The sequence below is a fragment of the Polypterus senegalus genome, chromosome 8 (genome assembly GCF_016835505.1).
Source record: "Polypterus senegalus isolate Bchr_013 chromosome 8, ASM1683550v1, whole genome shotgun sequence".
Classification (NCBI taxonomy): Eukaryota; Metazoa; Chordata; class Cladistia; order Polypteriformes; family Polypteridae; genus Polypterus; species Polypterus senegalus.
In genome coordinates, this window is record NC_053161.1 from 154289377 (window position 1) to 154307428 (window position 18052).

General features: G+C 41.2%; 1 protein-coding gene across 1 annotated transcript in view; it reads left to right on the forward strand.

Annotated features, from left to right (window-relative positions):
• Nucleotides 1-18052, forward strand: part of ptprr (protein tyrosine phosphatase receptor type R) — a 261788-nt gene that overhangs the window by 152800 nt on the left and 90936 nt on the right. The window contains exon 5 of the mRNA XM_039759911.1: nucleotides 9944-10054. Coding sequence (XP_039615845.1) covers nucleotides 9944-10054 — 111 coding nt within the window. The remainder of the gene's footprint in view (nucleotides 1-9943; nucleotides 10055-18052) is intronic.

Here is an 18052-nt window from a genome sequence, read left to right on the forward strand (position 1 = left end):
GAAGATGATTGTGGTCATGTGGTCGGACACCTGGGACATCTGCCATTCAATCCATATACACAAGGGCAGCATGGTACCTTGATCAGGTGGTGGTCCGTTTAGCTGTGCTGAAAGAGACACTCAGAGAAATATGAGGCCCTTTACCAAATACTAGACTAATATCTGGAAGTTTTATTCTGAAATGAAACAGCAGCACTGAGCTGTGTCCAGTTCTGACACCAGATATCTAAGTCTTGTAAAGCTGAATCTATTCTTGCAAAAAAAATATTTGTTGTATGTAACAGGAGAGGTCCAACTATCTGACAGACTAAATTTTCCTCTGTTTCACTCTTGGGTGTCTTAGATCTGAAAGAAAATTGAATATACAGACCATGCTCGCTTTCATTATAAATTCACCGGCCACATTATTAGGTACACCTTACTAGTACTGGGTTCTTCGTGGCATAGACTCAACAAGGTGCTGGAAACATTCCTCTGGGATTCTGGTCCATATTGACATGATAGCATCACGTAGTTGTAGATAAGTTGCCAGCTGCACATCCATCATGCAAATCTTCTGCTCCACCACGTCCCAAAGGCACTCTGTTGGATTGAGATCTGGTGACTGTGGAGGCCATTTGAGTACAGTGAACTCATTATCATGTTCAAGAAACCTGAGATGATCTGAGGTTTGTAATATGGTGTGTTATACTGCTGGAAGTAGTCATCAGAAGATGGGTAAACTGACGTCATAAATGGATGGACATGGTCAGCAACAATGCTCAGGTAGGCTGTGGCATTTAAATGATGCTCAGTTGGTACTAACGGGCCCAAAGTGTGCCAAGAAAATATCCCCCATATCATTACAGCACCAGCCTGAGCCGTTGCTACATGGCAGGATGGATCCATGCTTTCATGTTGTAGACCCTACCATCTGAATGTTGCAGCGGAAATAGAGACTCACCAGACCAGACAACATTTTTCCAATCTTCTGTTGCCCAATTTTGGAGGACCCATGTGAACTGTAGACTCAGTTGCCTGTTCTTAGCTCACAGAAGTGGTACCTAGTGTGGTCTCCCACTGCTGTAGCCCATCTGCTTCAAGGTTTGATGTGTTGTACAGTCAGTGATGCTCTTCTGCATACCTCACTTGTAATGAGTGGTTATTTGAGTTACTGTTGCCTTTCTATCAGCTAAAAACCAGTCTGGCCATTCTCCTCTGACGTCTGCCATCATAAAAGGTATTTTCACCCAGAGGACTCCCACTCACTGGACATTTTTGCTTTTTCGGACCATTCTCTGTAAACATTTTAAATGGTTGTGTGCAGAAATCCCAGTAGATCAGCAGTTTCTGAAAGACTCAGACCAGCGAGTCAGGCACCAACATCCATGCCACATTCAAAGTCACTTCAGCCACCTTTCTACCCCACTCTGATGCTCGGCTTGAACTTCAGCAGGTCATCTTCACAATGTCTATAGGCCTACATGCATTGAGTTGCTGCCATGTGATTGGCTGATTAGGTCAAGCAGTTGAACAGGTGTACGTAATAAAGTGGCCAGTGAGTGTAGTGTGCCAGAGTAATGTGACAGCGTGTTTATATAATATGCACACTAGGGGGCGATAATGTACATTAACATGTCTTGGTCTGTTCTGTCCTTGTGTGGCATTACTGTGACATTATTTACAAATGCAAGTTTAAATTTTAATAATGGTGGATTCCTGAAGTGCATAGTCATATCTTTGCTGAACCTGTTCTAAATGCATTTTCATTACGACTGCTGGTATTTACTCCTACTTTCTTTCTTGTTTTTCCAAGTAATGGTTTCCAGGCAATGACTCATTTCAACAATAACCTGTTTGCTCCTTTGTCTTAAGAGACAAAGTCAGAATCTCAGGGCCCAGGAGAGCAGCACTCCAAGCCAATGAATCACACGGGGCTAAACAAAGTAAACTAATGGAGGCAGGTAAGCCGTGCGAGGAGAGGCATGCAGAAAATTCCATTTTTTAACAAATTAGTGCTGCGAGCAAAATGGGGAGAATTAGCAATGAGCACACGCACAGTGCTGGTATCCATTTTGAAGGCACGTTGAAACCAGACCCTTGCCCTCTGCCCCAGAGGGACAGAGAAGTCATTCAGGTTTTCTTTATTTTAATTGTGCTTCAAAATGTGCCAGAAGTGAATAGTCAGCTTTGTTAAAAATAGCTGAGCTGCGTAACCTGTCTTCATTTATATAATATAATACTTATGCAACACAAAAGAGGGCAGTGCTGCAGGTCACGAATATTAAGCAAAAATGCACTTGATGCGGGGTCACTCGCCCCACAAGTAAAACAGGTTGAGGATCTGTTAATGAGCCCTTCAACACACGGCCTCAGGTAAGATGACTTGCACCATTTTTTATACAGCACCTTTCAAGGATGTCTCTGTTGCTTTCATCATTTTGTACAACTTGTACTCAAGTTCATGTCTGAGTCACACTGGGAGACTTTGGCTGTACTGCTTTCCACTTTTCCAGCCCACCAGATGGCCACACTGCCTGTCTGAAGCCAAGGTAGAACTTGAAGGTTGCCAGTTCAAGTCTTGTTACTGCCAGAAGGGATCCTACTCTGTTGTGCCCTTGAGAAAGGCCCTTAACCTGAAAATTGCTCTTGTGGAGCTGTACAATGCCTGACTCTGCGCCCTGACCCTCAAATGTTATGCAAAATGATAATCTCCCCTTGGGGATTAACAAAATATATCAAATCAAAATATGCCAACTTTATGAAGCAGAAAAAAAACTGCTCCTTTACTGGAACTCACTGTACAGCTCCCTCCTTAGACTACAAATGAAGCCCAAACCTCTGACTCATTACTCTCCTGTACCACAACCACCTCTCTCAAGCTCAGATCTGTGGTCAACCTGGCTGGATCCATTGTCTTCACCACTGGAGGAAAGACATCTCAAGTGGATTGGTCAGGACCACACAGTAGAGGTTTGCAGGCCATTTCCTTATACATGATGCCATACTACCTCATCCTTCATTGTATTCATTTATAAGCAATTCCACTGTTTGGTAACTGAACACATTCTGCTTTCCCTGACAGACATCAAGTTTCCACATGTGCAAAGTTTAGACCCAATGTCAGCACATGTGCAATTTCTTCTTGTGTTTTATTCTATTTCCCTTGTCTGTTTTTTGTTGTTTTTGTTTTGCCTTTTTCTTGCTATTTTACACTTCTTCACTTGAAGCAGTGTCACACAATGACATACTCTGTGAAATGTACTATGTAAAATGAAATTTCTGTCATGAGATTCAACAGTCTGGCAGCTTGGGATGAACAGACCTTCCATTAGCCAAGGAAAAAAATATCTTTTATCTTTCAAAGAGCCAAAGTTCAGTTTTGCATCACAGCTGCTGGAGCCTGCTGTGAGCTTTGTGTGTATGCGTGCCTTTCCTAACGTTCATGTTTAATGAGCAATAAAGAGAGCCAGCCTTAAGTTTAGAAGCACGGCTGAAACAGAGTGCTTGGTGGGTGGACTGAGGTTACTGGCAGGCTCTTGCAACCCTCACACTGTGATCAGTGCACGCCGATAGCTCTCCGATGCTCCTGATAGAGTGAAAATGATAAGAGTGACTTACTCCATTGTCCATGGATCGGCGTTGGTTCTGTCCACTCTCAGATAGATAGAAAGTCATGAAAGGCACTGTATAATAAAAAAAGAATTCATTTTAGTTGTATAGCATTGTACCATAGATAGATAGATATGCCAATGGCACTTTATAATACTGTAGATAGATAGATAGATAGATATGCCAATGGCAAAGAATTAAGTGGATAGGACTGGCGAGCTTTGTTGGGCTGAATGGCCTGTTCTCGTCGAGATTGTTCTAATGTTTCTAATGTTTCACTTTATAATACTGTAGATAGATAGATAGATATGCCAATGGCACTTTATAATAGATAGATGGATTGATAGACAGAAAGACTGACTGACTGACTGACTGACTGACTGACTGACTGACTGACAGGCATATCTATCTATCTATCTGTCTAAGGCACTTTATAATAGATAGTCAGATAGATAGATAGATAGATAGATAGATAGATAAGCCAAAGGTACTTTATAATAGATAGATAGATAGACAGACATACAAATAGATAGATAGATAGATAGATAGATAGATAGATAGATAGATAGATAGATAGATAGATAGATAGATAGATAGATATGGCACTTTATAATAGATAGATGGATTGATTGATAGACAGACAGACAGACAGACAGACTGACTGACTGACAGACATATCTATCTATCTATCTGTCTAAGGCACTTTATAATAGATAGACAGGTAGATAGATAGATAGATAGATATATAGATAGATAGATAGATAGATAGATAGATAGATAGATAGATAGATAGATAGATAGATAGATAGATAGATAGATAGATAGATAGATAGATATGCCAAAGGCACTTTATAATAGATAGACAGATAGATAGATAGATAGATAGATAGATAGATAGATAGATAGATAGATAGATAAGCCAAAGGTACTTTATAATAGATAGATAGATAGATAGATAGATAAGCCAAAGGTACTTTATAATAGATAGATAGATAGACAGACATACAAATAGATAGATAGATAGATATGCCAATGGCACTTTATAATAGATAGACAGACAGAAAGATAGATAGATAGATGTGAAATGCACTATATAATAGATAGATAGATAGACAGATAATGCAGCAAAGCAGATGAACACCTAAGTCCTACTGTTGCAGGCTGTACAACACTTACCCTGTCTGAGTCCACACAGAGACAGAGTTAAGTGGCCAGCTGTTTACTGGATTATGTGCAAGCATTTGGGGGGTTTAAGTGTCAGGTAAATTCTAGGAACACGAGCCACACAAGGTCATTAACATCAACGATACCATCATCATGGGGGACATACAATAATGACTCACAGGACCATTTTAACCAATCGACTTGATATCACGCTGGATGACAAAAAAGAGAAGACCTGCCTATTGATCATATGACCACTCCAGATGATTCCAACATCATGTTCAAAGAAGCTGAAAAGCTCAGTAAATACAAGAACCTCAAGACGAGATCAGCAGGCTGAGGAACTGTAAAATGAAAGTTGTGCCAGTTATAATAGGAACATTGGGTAGACAGAAGAAAAGATTGGATCAGAGCCTAAAGGAGCTCCCAGGCCATCCATCAGCTAATGAAATGCAAAAGATCACACTTCTGGGCTCAGCACACATCCTTTGTAAGATGGTTGGGTAAATTGCTTTGATCTCTTATTGAGATCTGCACTTACCAGAAAAAGGTGAGAAGAAACAGAATTTAAAAATAAATAAATAAATATTTTACTTATATAGCACTTTTTCCATGACAAAATCTCTAATTCATGGCAGTCAGACTTTGCACAGTACTCCATGTGATTACATGTTCAGTGCCTTCCTTCAACTCAGAGTAGGCAGCCTAACTGGTTACATTTTGATTGTAATCAAAAATATGAAAACAAATGGAGTGCCTCAAGCTATAATTGATATGGAATCATCTGGATCTGCCCTACCTATGCGTCTCCTCCTAGTGCAATTGTTTCCAGTGTTCAACCTTCACCCACATGGCTGCGTCTTCATAACTGAAGAAGCTTTTCAGTTCCCAAGAATTCAAACACCCAGATGTGTTTATTTTTTGATCTGGGCTCTTCACATTGGCTTGCTTTTCACATATTTAAGACAAATAAAGAAGAAAGAAATGAACAATACACAATATAAAATGCACTGGTCCCATACAGGGTACGAATCCATCATCAGGCATTATTAGCATCACAAAGTAATTTAACATGCACATTTCTGAGATGAACCAAGGAGTGCATGGAGCAACCTTCACGTGGACATGGGGACATCATGTAGTCTCCACACAGACATTGCTTTGGCAAAGGTGTGAAATCAGGACACAGCACTGCTAACCACCACAGGACCAAACGTCTTCAATATTTTTTGTGGCAGAATCATTGAGCTTTGATGTGAGTGAATGCCTTAATATGCTAATGATGAATACTAAAATCAAGTTTAGTTTATATAGTTTGTGCCTTTTCTGTAGCCCTCCACATCTTCTGTTTCACATAGCACATTTTTTGGGAGTGTTTTATTATGCCACTGTGTCTAGGATGTATGGTGTTTTTTTACTCCCCAGTAGCCATTCCAGCTGGTCTTCAGCACTCACACACCACCTGACCATTAAGAGTACTTAACACGCGCTTCCTCGCACGATTGCTCAAAGTGATAAACGAGATGCTTGGATGGAATAACAAATAAGAGCAAAATACTGAGGTACAGAGGGATATGTGTGCTGACATGACTGACAATGAGGAAACAAAAAGAGGATTAAAATAACAAGAACACGGTTCAGGACAATCAAATTCAAACAACGCAGTTGAATTGAAGGAAAAAAATGCAGAATACAAAAAAAAAAAATAGCTGTACTGTAAGTTGCATATTCAGTTTCTCCAGCCAGCTTTCTTTCCTAGATATCTTTATAAGGCACTGAAGCCCATACAGGCAACATCAGAGATCATTACCGCCGCCAGGATTTAATTCAGGGGGGTGCATAAAGAGATTTTTTTCTTTCTACGCTCCCCGCAACAAAAACTTTTTTTGTATATGTATGTGCCCATTAAATACCTGCCAATACAGTCGCTATCTCTGAACAGTACAGAGCAGTCAGTTTTTGCATAGATAGATTAACCACTTAAGGCATGACCTAATTTTTAATTTTCTGACAAAAATCATCGACTTTTTTTTGTTATCATATGATCACTGGAATATAGTTAAAAATGTTATTGATGTATTCAGTGGCATAGGTAGTGCTTTTTTCCTTAAGTTTTTAATGTAATTTTGTAAGCACTTACATACAGCTAGACCTCTTTTTACGCCGGTTAATAGTTCCGATTTCTGGGAGAACAGTACACTTTAGAGAAAAATATTTCAAATAAAAATTGTAGACATTGATAAGTTCTACAACTTTTATGATAAATATTTTTCTCTAAAGCGTACTGTTCTCCCATAAATCGGAACTATACACCGGCGTAAAAAGAGATCTAGCTGTACACTATAAGAGGCTACGAAGTTTTATCCGGCTGTTTCCGAGGCACTCAAGATTGGCATGACACTTCCTGCAACAACCTGCAGTATTGAAAGATCTTTTAGCACATTACGGCGCGTCAAAACTTGGAACCGATCTACAATGAGTGACGATAGATTAAGTGGATTATGTATGCTTAGTGTACACAAAAAAAGAATAAATAATTGTCCAAAATTTATCGACAAAGTTGTAGACAAGTTTGGACAACAAAAAAGAAGGCTTGAGATGCTCTTTTAGAAACAAAGTGAATGATTGTTTATGTATAGTTGTAAAATGTAAACGTCTAATTGTAATTTAAAAATTTAAAATAAAAACTATTTTTTCGCGTTTTTTCTTATTATTGAAAGATTTATTTTTTTTCTCCATTTCCTTTTTTCAAAAGCTAGGGGGGTGCACGTGCACCTACTTGCACCCCCCTGCCGGCGCCCATGTCAGAGATAAGGCAAAACAAATCTGGATTGTCCACCTTGAAAACACATTCTTGCTTTCACAATTATAATAATCATAATAATGATTCTTTACAATTGCATAATACTTATCCTCACTAGTCAAAGCAATTTACACAGTGAGTGGAGAGCCACTTCAACCATCACTAATGTGCAGCATCCACCTGGATGATGTGACAGTACCCATTTTGTGCCAGTCCACTCACCACACTTTAGCTGCTAGGTAGTGAAGAGGTGAGGGAGATACCCAGTTACAGACAGGGGATGATTAGGGGGGCAGATTGACTAAGTTGTGGTGGCCAGTTTAGCCTGGTTAGCAGGATTCACCCTATTCTTTTTGAAGGTTGCCCAGGGATTTTTAATGACCACGAAGAGTCAGCACCTCAGTTTTACATCTCATCTGAGGGAAGATCCCATTTACACAGCACAATGTCCCGGTCACTGCACGGGGGCGTTTGGATCCACATTCAGACCCTCTGCTGACCTCACCAACTCCTCTTCCCGCAGCAACCCAAGCTTTTCCTGGTTGGTCTCCCATCCAAGTACTGGCCAGGCCTAAACGTGCTTAGTTTCAAGTGGATGACCTGTTCTGACACACATATACACACACACATACGCTCACACGTGCACTCATACTAGATTATAAGCTGAAACACACACAGTTGGAATGGACAAGGACCAGAGGTTTTTCAAAAGAAATATCACAAGAACACAGTAGAACATTCACACTCAGCACAGAAAGATACCAGGCTGTGACAATGCCAGCTAAAGGTGCTGGCTTGTTCTTTCAGCATTTTGGCCTTTATGTTAAATGTTGCTTTGCATTGCATTGAACCATATGTGTTTTAAACAATATACAAAGTGAAAAAATATTTAGAGATGAGTCACTAAGTGAGTCAGGAGTCATACATTTGTCAATCATCTGTCAGTCAGTCATTTTCCAACCCGCTATATCCTAACACAGGGTCACGGGGGTCTGCTGGAACCAATCCCAGCCAGCACAGGGAGCAAGGCAGGAACAAACCCCGGGCAGGGCGCCAGGCCATCACAGAGCACACACACACAGACACGCCAGGGACAACTTAGAATCGCCAATGCACTTAACCTGGATGTCTTTGGACTGTGGAAGGAAACCCACGCAGACACGGGGAGAACATGCAAACTCCACGATGGGAGGACCTGGGAAGCAAACCCAAGTCTCCTAACTGCAAGGCAGAAGCACTACCACTGCGCCACCGTGCCACCCTTTTGTCAATCATGAAATAGGTTATTACGTATTGCACATATAAAATAATTGAAACTGCAGCTACTATGAATACACTGCATATGCTTAAAAGTCGCTGATTGTTAATTACCTTTCTTTCTTTCTTTCTTTCAATGTATGTTTTGTGTTTTAATTATTTGCACTTTTTCTGTGTGTGTGAGTATGGGTCCTGCCACGGGCTGCTGCCTGTTTCCGTTGACTGCTGCCATGTACCTGATGCTGCTGGGGTACTCTTTGGCCCACTGCAATCCTGAATTGCATTAAGTAGGTTTGAAAATGTTAAGGTATGTTTAAAAAGTGTGTCACATTCTCAAAAGATGACCCATGAACTAAACAGAACGGGTCTTTCTTATAATGGAAGGCTGGGCATGCCAGCACTGAAAAAGATGCTATATAACATGAAGGGCAATCTTCTTACGACACATTTCTGTACGGAAGAGAAATCTGTTCTGAATGAATGTGTTCATTTGTGCAGAGTTTTGTTTTGTGTGGGCTCTCTTAAAATAAAAGAAAGTGCATGCTTTACATCCAAGGGGAATACATGTGGAAGGCTCGGTGATCCACTGAGTAGAGTGGCACCACATGGAGGGAGTCCCTTTGTCCCATAGTAACCCCAGAGCCCCCAGAGGCTGTGCTATATCTGGCCTGGCTTAGTGCTTAGCTAATTGAGGTTTTAAAATGACGAAGTTGAGCCGTCGTCATAGACAGCGGGCCGCTGGGCTGTTTTTCATGAATTGCTCTGACCTTCTGTAACTTGTGGAGTGAGAGAGAGAGAGAGAGAGAGTGAGAGAGAGAGAGATGTAAGCAGGGCGGTGGGGGTGTGTCTCGGTGTGTGTGTGTGTGTGGGCGGCAGGCAGCCGAGGGAGGGGACAAGCGGTACAGAAGTGCAACCTGCTCATTAGGTGGTGTTTTCCTCTTCGGCGCACACATGCGGAGCAGAGACGGTAACCAGCATGGTTACACACCTCCAGGCCCAAGCAGTCGGCACGTCTCTCAAGGGTTAGATCAGCCGGCATGAGGCACTTCCGCCCCAGCTGTATGGCCTGTGCAGGTTGGTCACTCGGCCTAAGCTGCTGCAGCTCACCCTGACCTTCTTGTCTTTCAGAAGAACGTTCTGCAGGGACAACATGAGAGGGACAGAGTGTGGACCAAGGAAGGATTCTACGCCATGGTCATATTCCTCACCATCTTTGTGATAATCATCACCTGTCTCATGGTAAGTGGTCTGGCCAAGATGTTGGCTGCTGCGTTACATCCCAATCAGTCTCTTATTTGGACAGCTTGTCTGGTTACATTTGATGCATCCAGGTTGGCCTTCACTCCTGTAACTGTTATGAAGTTGTGCTCTCTGTTGACCTTTCTTTCTGGGCTTGTCCATCAGGCTCTCTTGGACCAGACTGTTTTCAATGAGACCCTACTGTGCAGTCCATCGACGTTGATTGCTGATGCCTTGTTTCTCTTAGTTTCATCTGAAGTTTCATTGATGTTCTAATCTTAGCCTTCACTATTTTGTGATGGCTTGTTTTCCGAAGGCTCGAATTTCATAGTATAAAAATGAGTTGGAATATTTGTTATCTATTTGCATAGTTCATTTCTTTCTCAAAGGACTATAGCATGCCAGGTGCTGGCCCTGCTGTCATCTTTCACTGTCTGTGGACTCTTGTGGACTTTCGCTTTACTCGCTTCTATTCATCCCAGGTTTGACACTTGTGTTCACCCATCTGATCTTATTTTCTCGAGGGCATTGTGTTGGTGATCATTATGAAAAACACAATTTAATATAAACATTGACCCAATGATCTCCATGATCTAGATGTGGAAGAGCAAGTTTGAGAAATTATAAACACTGGATGATCAATAGATTGATTAATATTAATACACTACCTTTAACGGGCACACTCTATTTGCCTCTTATTTTAATCCATTTTGATGGCATTCTTTTAATATGTAAGATTTTGGACAGTCTGTCATAGTCGACTGTTGCTATGTGCCCAGTGTGGGCCAATCACCCAGTAAGAAACAGTCTGGCTCAAGAATTGTTGGAAATATATTAGAGAACTACAATTATGTCTATGATGTCGGTGACTCTGTGTGTCATTTTCATCTGCTGAAGTAACATTAAAAAATGAAACCAAACAGATCAGTTCAATTTCTCTCTAGAGAACAATGTACCAGTTCAATCCCTGAACATAAATAGGACACTGCATATGACAAAATAAAGGAAACAAACGTTTTTTATAAAGCACTTTTCTTTGAAAAACATGGCCTAATTCAGACATATTTTTATAGCTTCTGTTTGAAAAACGGTACTCCTGAGCTGTGTCAGTTGCTAGCATGATTATTAATCAAATAGAGCACCCGTCTTTAGTGAGCACCATTTAAAATCACAATGACTGTTCAGTGCAACTTCTAATATACTCCCTGCTATCTTTGAGCATATTAATGGAATACGGTGACTTTCATAGTGACCAAAGTGATTACATCTTGCCTGAAGAAGGGGCCTGAGTTGCCTCGAAAACTTGCATATTGTAATCTTTTTAGTTAGCCAATAAATGTTGTCATTTTGCTTGACTTCTCACTACATCCATAATGGCTAACACGGTACAACACCCTAGTAATAGCGACTAAAGCAATTTACACCTCTGAGTTCAACGTGGGCCAGTCCTGAATTCCCTTTTAAAGGCTCTATAGCCACTGTGCTCTGTGACGCTTGCCATTTTTTGCATATAAACCTCCAGGCAGGGATGACTGCTCCTCCTAAACCAGCGCTGTCAAACTCAGATCCTGGAGGGCCACAGTGACTTCTGGTGTTTACTCCAACCACTTCATTAATTAGTAACTAATTCCTGCTGCTAATAGGCCATATATGTTTTTCTCTTCATTTTTAAAGATATGCTCCCTATGTTTCTGAAACCTGAGTTATGTGGTTTCTTTACAACAATGAGACTGAAAGTGAGAGAAGAGATAAAAAGCTAACTTGTTCTCATGTGCACTTTAATGCCTATCTTACAATATAGATATGTGAAAAGAAAAATAAAGGAATAGGTGAGTTCAATAAATAGTTGAATGAATTAGAGGCCTACAATTATGCCTATGATGTCGGTGCTCTCATTGTCATCTGCTGAATGAACATTAAAAAAAAAAAAGAAAAGAAGCAAATCCCCACAAGCAGCTCAAGCAAATCAGTTCAATTTCTATTTAGAGAATAATGTACCAATCCACTCCCTGAACACTACTTGAGACAAAGTAAAAGAAACAAACTTTTTATGCAGCACCTTTCTTTGAAAAACAGTTGATTAGTTTGAGGTAATTCATACATATTTTTATAGCTTGTTTTTGAAAAGCAGTATTCCTGTGCTGTAGTGAGCACCATTTACAATCACGATGCCTGTACAGTGAAATTGCAAGTATACTCAGCATCTGTTAATAATATTCATCCACTCTGGTGTACAAGACAAAGTAAATAAGCAGTTCTGGGAAGGAGTCAGAAAATGAAAGCACTTAGAGAAAGTGAAGAAGGCTTTTCATTTACAGCAAGAAGTGGCTTTAAATTAAGAATTTGATTGGAGCAAAGTTGATGACCCCCTCAAGACCCCAGAGCAAGCTACTCACCCCTTTGCTCAGTTTTGGTTCTCAGTATTGTTCGGTTGCTGGTTAAAAAAAAAGAAAGAAACAAGTAAGGGTTGCAAGTCTTAAAAGAGAGAAAGTCAGTTAAATTAAAGGTAAAAGAAATACGGTGTGTCCTTTAAATAGCAGGAACTTAATATGATTTAAGAAACTGAGCAAAATGGAATCCTGCAGCAACTGAGGGCACGGAGGACTTGAGTTTGTCACCGCTGTCCTAGAATGTTTGCCCCTACCTGCAAATAGAAGGACCCAAGTAGGACCATTCATGCATTTTCAGCTGCCACCTAGTGGCTGAAAGGCATAGTGCAGTTTCTATTTAACACTGCAGGCCATCTGCATTTCTCAGAGTGCCTAGACGGGGAGTGTTTGGACAATGGCTGACAACAACATGATGACATGAAAGCGGCCTTTTCAGTTTCCACCCATATTGTTGCCCACCTGTAGTTAGTTCACATTTTGGGTCTGAACTCTCATCCATAATAAACAATAGGAGTGTCTTCTACAATGCTTATTTGTATACAGTGCCCAAGTTAACACACAGCGCAATGTTTGACTGACATCATGGCCTCTACAGATACCTGTTTTGTTTTGTTTTTAATAAATCGCCCTGTGAGTTGATTGATTAAATTGTTAATATATTCATTTATTTTTTTAAAGATAATGATTTTAACAATGGCCGGAATGGTGGCACAGTTGTAGTGCTGCTGCCTCACAGTAAAGAGTCCAGAGTCCCTGTATGGAGTTTGCACGTTCTCCCTGTGTCTGCATGGGTTTCATCCAACAACAACAACAACATTTATTTATATAGCACATTTTCATACAAACAGTAGCTCAAAGTGCTTTACATATTAAAGAATAGAAAAATGAAAGACACAATTATAAAACAAAATAAATCAACATTAACATCGAATAAGAGTAAGGTTCAATGGCCAGGGGGGACAGAAAAAACAAAAAAACTCCAGACGGCTGGAGAAAAAATAAAATCTGTAGGGATTCCAGACCATGAGACCACCCAGTCCCCTCTGGGCATTCTACCTAACATAAATGAAACAGTCCTCTTTGGATTTAGGGTTCTCACGGAAGGGCTTGATGATGATGATGGTCACGTAGACTTCTGCCTTTTAATCCGTCCATCATTGTTAGAGCATCATGAAGCTTTGAGTAGGTCCACCACCACAAAGAAACCGGAAAAAGAAACAGAAAAGAGAGTAGGGGTCAGTACCGATTTTAGAGCCACCATGAATAGTTATTTTGAGGAGATTGAACATACAGAGTATCAGGATTAAGTTAAATTAAGATTAAATTAACTGGGTGCTCCAGTTTACTCCCACAGTCCAAAGACATGCAGCTTAGGTGAATTGGCGTTTTTAAATTGGCCCGTGTGTGGTTGTGTGTGTGTCTTATGATGGACTGGTGCCCTGTCCAGGGTTTGTTCCCCACCTTGCACCCCTATGCTAACTGAGATAGGCTCCAGCAGACCCCTGCAACCATGTTCAGAACAAAGCAAGTTAGGAAATTAGAAAATGATGATTTTAACACATATGAAGTCTGGGTAATGACTCACACAGCAAATTAGTAGAGGTAACCAATCCTGCTCTCTTATAAATGCTGTGTAGAATTAATACAGGCCCTAAGCTTATGTGCTGTACAGTACAATGTGAATATTTGCAGCTCAGGTGACTAGCTTAAGGTCATATGATGGAAATTTGAACACTAACCTTGTACCTTACCATCAAACAGAGCCCGCAATGCTGACACATACTGCATGTTGGCTTGTATCCTAACTTCTAGACTGATTATCATTAATCGATAATATCTTTTGACTGACCACTAGCAGCATGCATATTGGCTTTAATCCGACATTTTTGCTAAAAGCAATAAAAGTTAAATTCCTTCACTTATTAATGTGTATATATACGTTTTAATGCATCCCAAATACCTTCTTGCTGGATTACCTGTTGACTTTAAGGTGGTCTCATATGAATGAATGAGTGCACCTGCGGTAGAGTTACGTGTTCCTGCACTATGTCCAGGGGACAACTTCAAACTGGAGTTAGTGGTAGATTTAGGAGGTAAAATGCAAGGGCGCAGTACAACACTGGATCCATTCTTACTGTTGGAAAGGAGGATTGTGTCTGGTGACAAGAAACCTGGACCACCAAATTATAGGCTACTTTAATTTTTTAATTCATCGATATGGGAATCCATTTGATTCACATTCTTTCATATTTAAGACATTTAGAGTCAGAAAGGAATGGCAAAAGATGAAAGTAACAAAAAAATAAAAAATGCAAGGCGATATAAATGTAAAGTAACTTACTGTAGATTTATATTGATGGCATAAGCAGCTTTGACACTGATACAGTTTAATTTTGTCTGAACATCCAATGCACACATCTGCCAAACTTTACTTAAAATATCCCGGCTAGATGGACAGGCAATGACTTCTGATGATAGGAAATAGCAACATGTATCTACGTATAGTTGAATTTATACGATCATCTGTCCAATCATTTTAGAGACCAATCAATCCAAATTCTACAGCCTGTCTAGTTTAGTTTTCCATCTATTATTCACTTTAAGGTCATAGTAGTACCTGCTGCAAGGCGGGAGGTAACTATTGGCAGAAGTCCACTCCATCTCACTGCACCTGTACTTATCCATACACCCTCCATTCAGAGCTGGCAGGTAAACCCAAAGTGCATGTCTTTGGGAAGAGACCTGCATGGGCCTCATTTTTAAGAACTGCATCTGACTTTTTACTTGAAACAATAAAAGCTGAGTCTGAACTGTAGCCTGAAAATAAATATTAATTAATTCCACAAACTGACACAGCCTGATGATTTAAGGACTATGACCCGAGTCCTAGTGATAAGCAAACCGTTTTAAATTCTATCGCCTTGAGTTCAGCGAAATTGCAGAAATATTTTGGGTAACTTCACCAAACTCAGCAGAATGCATTGACATCAAAGGGGAAGGAGAAAGTAAACAGGTTTTGAGTGGATTATGATGATGCAATTTTGTTTTAGGTGTCCCTGATATCTTCCAACTATGCTGGACCAATTATTGTGGCCAAAAAGGTGGACCTGAGCTGTGAGGCATCAGCACTAACCACTGTGTTACTGTGCCTCCCTGGGATATAATGAATAGCATTACAATTGAGAACATTCTGCATTATTTCACTAATCTTGCTCCACCATAGATTCAACAGCAGGTACTCAATTCTCTCAAACCGCAAAGCACAGTTTCTTCATTTTCCCCCCTTGATGCGCTTGCTGTTTTATTACCACAAGCATGCGTCAAAACATTTCACCGTATCTTTCTGAACACACAATGCAAATATTTTCAAATTGAAAAAAAAAGAAAGAAATATCAAGACACTAATTGCAAAATCTGAGACCATGACTTTGCTGAGATCTCAAGAGGAGACCCTTATGAGACTATCGGGGTATTTTTTCTCAGGAGGAAATTCTGAGAAGTAGGAGACAAAAGACAGTGTCTCCATCATTTTATTTCTTCCTGATCTTCTTGTTGTCTAGGAAAAACCAAAAGGACAGTAAGGAGATCTCTTGTTTGATTTTTCATGCAGTTATGGGCTGCCACTGTTACTAAATAAGTGCAACTTCCCTCCTTCCTGTTTGCATGAACTACACAGGACTCTGGGTAATATTATTAACTCTTTGAGGGCTGAATATTTTTTCCAAAAAACAATTTCTGAAAAGCAATGGTTTCACACAGAAATCAACGTCTGTTGCTACATGCTATGGCTGCGAGTTTTCCAAGAATGTGCAGCAGGTTTGCTGCCAGGCTATTCTTCACATGGCTGGGGCAGTAGCAGCAGCAATAACAGTTGCAGTGCATTGCAATGTGGTTTCTACCTCTTATCATTGTTAAGTGTCAGTCCTACCTGGTGAAGATTATCAGTACCGCGATTAGCTGGCAACCAACCAGCTGAAGCTGGAACATCACATTCGTTTTCGATCACTTGTATCAAAATCGGAGTCTGACAAGTCATGGTCCAGTTCAGAGATAATAGGTAAAATTTCGTCTGCGGAGTATTTTGCTTTACACATTCGCTTTGATCTCTCACCAGATGTCAGTCCCATTTTTGCCATTATTTGCACCCTGCTACTTAAGCGAGCCCAAGAAATCTCGGTCAAACCAATGAATCTAACGTTCCTTCAGACAACGAGAGTCCAACTAAAACATAACAGTTGGTTTTGTCACAGTTTACAGTCGATTACCATTGTCAACTCCTCCTTTTGACAAAAGTCAACATCAGCCCTGAAAGAGTTAGGGAAGCAGGTTGCCTCACATACTCCCAATATCATCCATACAATGAGATATTACCTTTAAGACACGAATACACTGACACATTTCCAAATTCCTTCTTTATGTGTATTTTGTGCTTAAACTATTAGCCCGCTAGTAGGATTAGTGTTCTGTACTCCAGGGGCTGTTCCATTCAGCATTGGCTTCTACAGTTCTGCGATTTAAGGACAGTAGAAAAAGAAAAAAAAATGTTTGTCTAAACCAGGCACATGCCAAATTTTCAGGAAAATATTCAGTGAACAACATTACCAGTGAACCCAGTGGAGTCTGCAGGAAAAATGATTCTTCTGATCTGCACTAGCACAAGTTTGTTATTAAGAACAAGTACAAGTGACTGAGTATCAAAAGAGCTTTTTGTGAATTTGTAATTAATTTGAAAAGAGTTAAACATTTCCATAAGCAAAATATTTAAAGGCCACTGACGTTGTGAAGTTAACATTGTGAACGTCACCCGGGCACAGACAGGCGGTTTTCTGTTGTTTTCACCCACAAACACGTTTATTTACAATAACATTATTTACAAATCCAAAAGTGCACACAGACCCCAAGTCTCCAAAGTCCTGGCCAACACACAATGCCTTCAGTCTTCAGGCCACCTCCACTCTCCTCTGCTTAGTCCTTCTTCCACCCGACTCCAGCCTCGAATGAAGGGAGGCGGCCCCTTTTATCCTCACCCGGATGTGCTCCAGGTGGTCCCCGGCAATCACCTGCCGACATGCCCCTGTGTGGCGGAAGTGCTGGCTGTACTCCCGGGTGTCCCTGCTTCTCTTCCCCCCCAGCACTTCCTGGTGTGGTGGAAGTACTGAGGTCCAGGGTTCCCAAAGCATTGGGGCACCCCCTGGTGGTGACAACGGGCCCCTACAGGGTTGGGCTTCCATGCCCTCGACCCGTGGCCCCCAAAGCAACCAGGGTGGCGGCCCCCACGTGATCCAAGGCGGGCAGATTCCCTCTTCCGGTCCTTTATGGCGTCCCGACCGGGTCGTCGTCCTGGCACCTCTGACAGTGCCCCACTGCCAGCGAAGACCACTCGGGAGGAGCAGCATGTCCCCCGAGAGCAGCTTACCCCCGAAGCGGGTCCTACTCCTGGGAAGCCGGGGTCTGCCCTGTTCTCCCAACAGGCATAGGGGCGGAGACGCCACCTGGACACCACCACCTGGCGTCCTCCTGTGCCTCGCACAGGCCGCGCTCCCCCCTCTTACAGACACCCCAGGGCCCACTCCTTCGACACCCCCTTCGAGGTTTTCGTGCCCCTTTG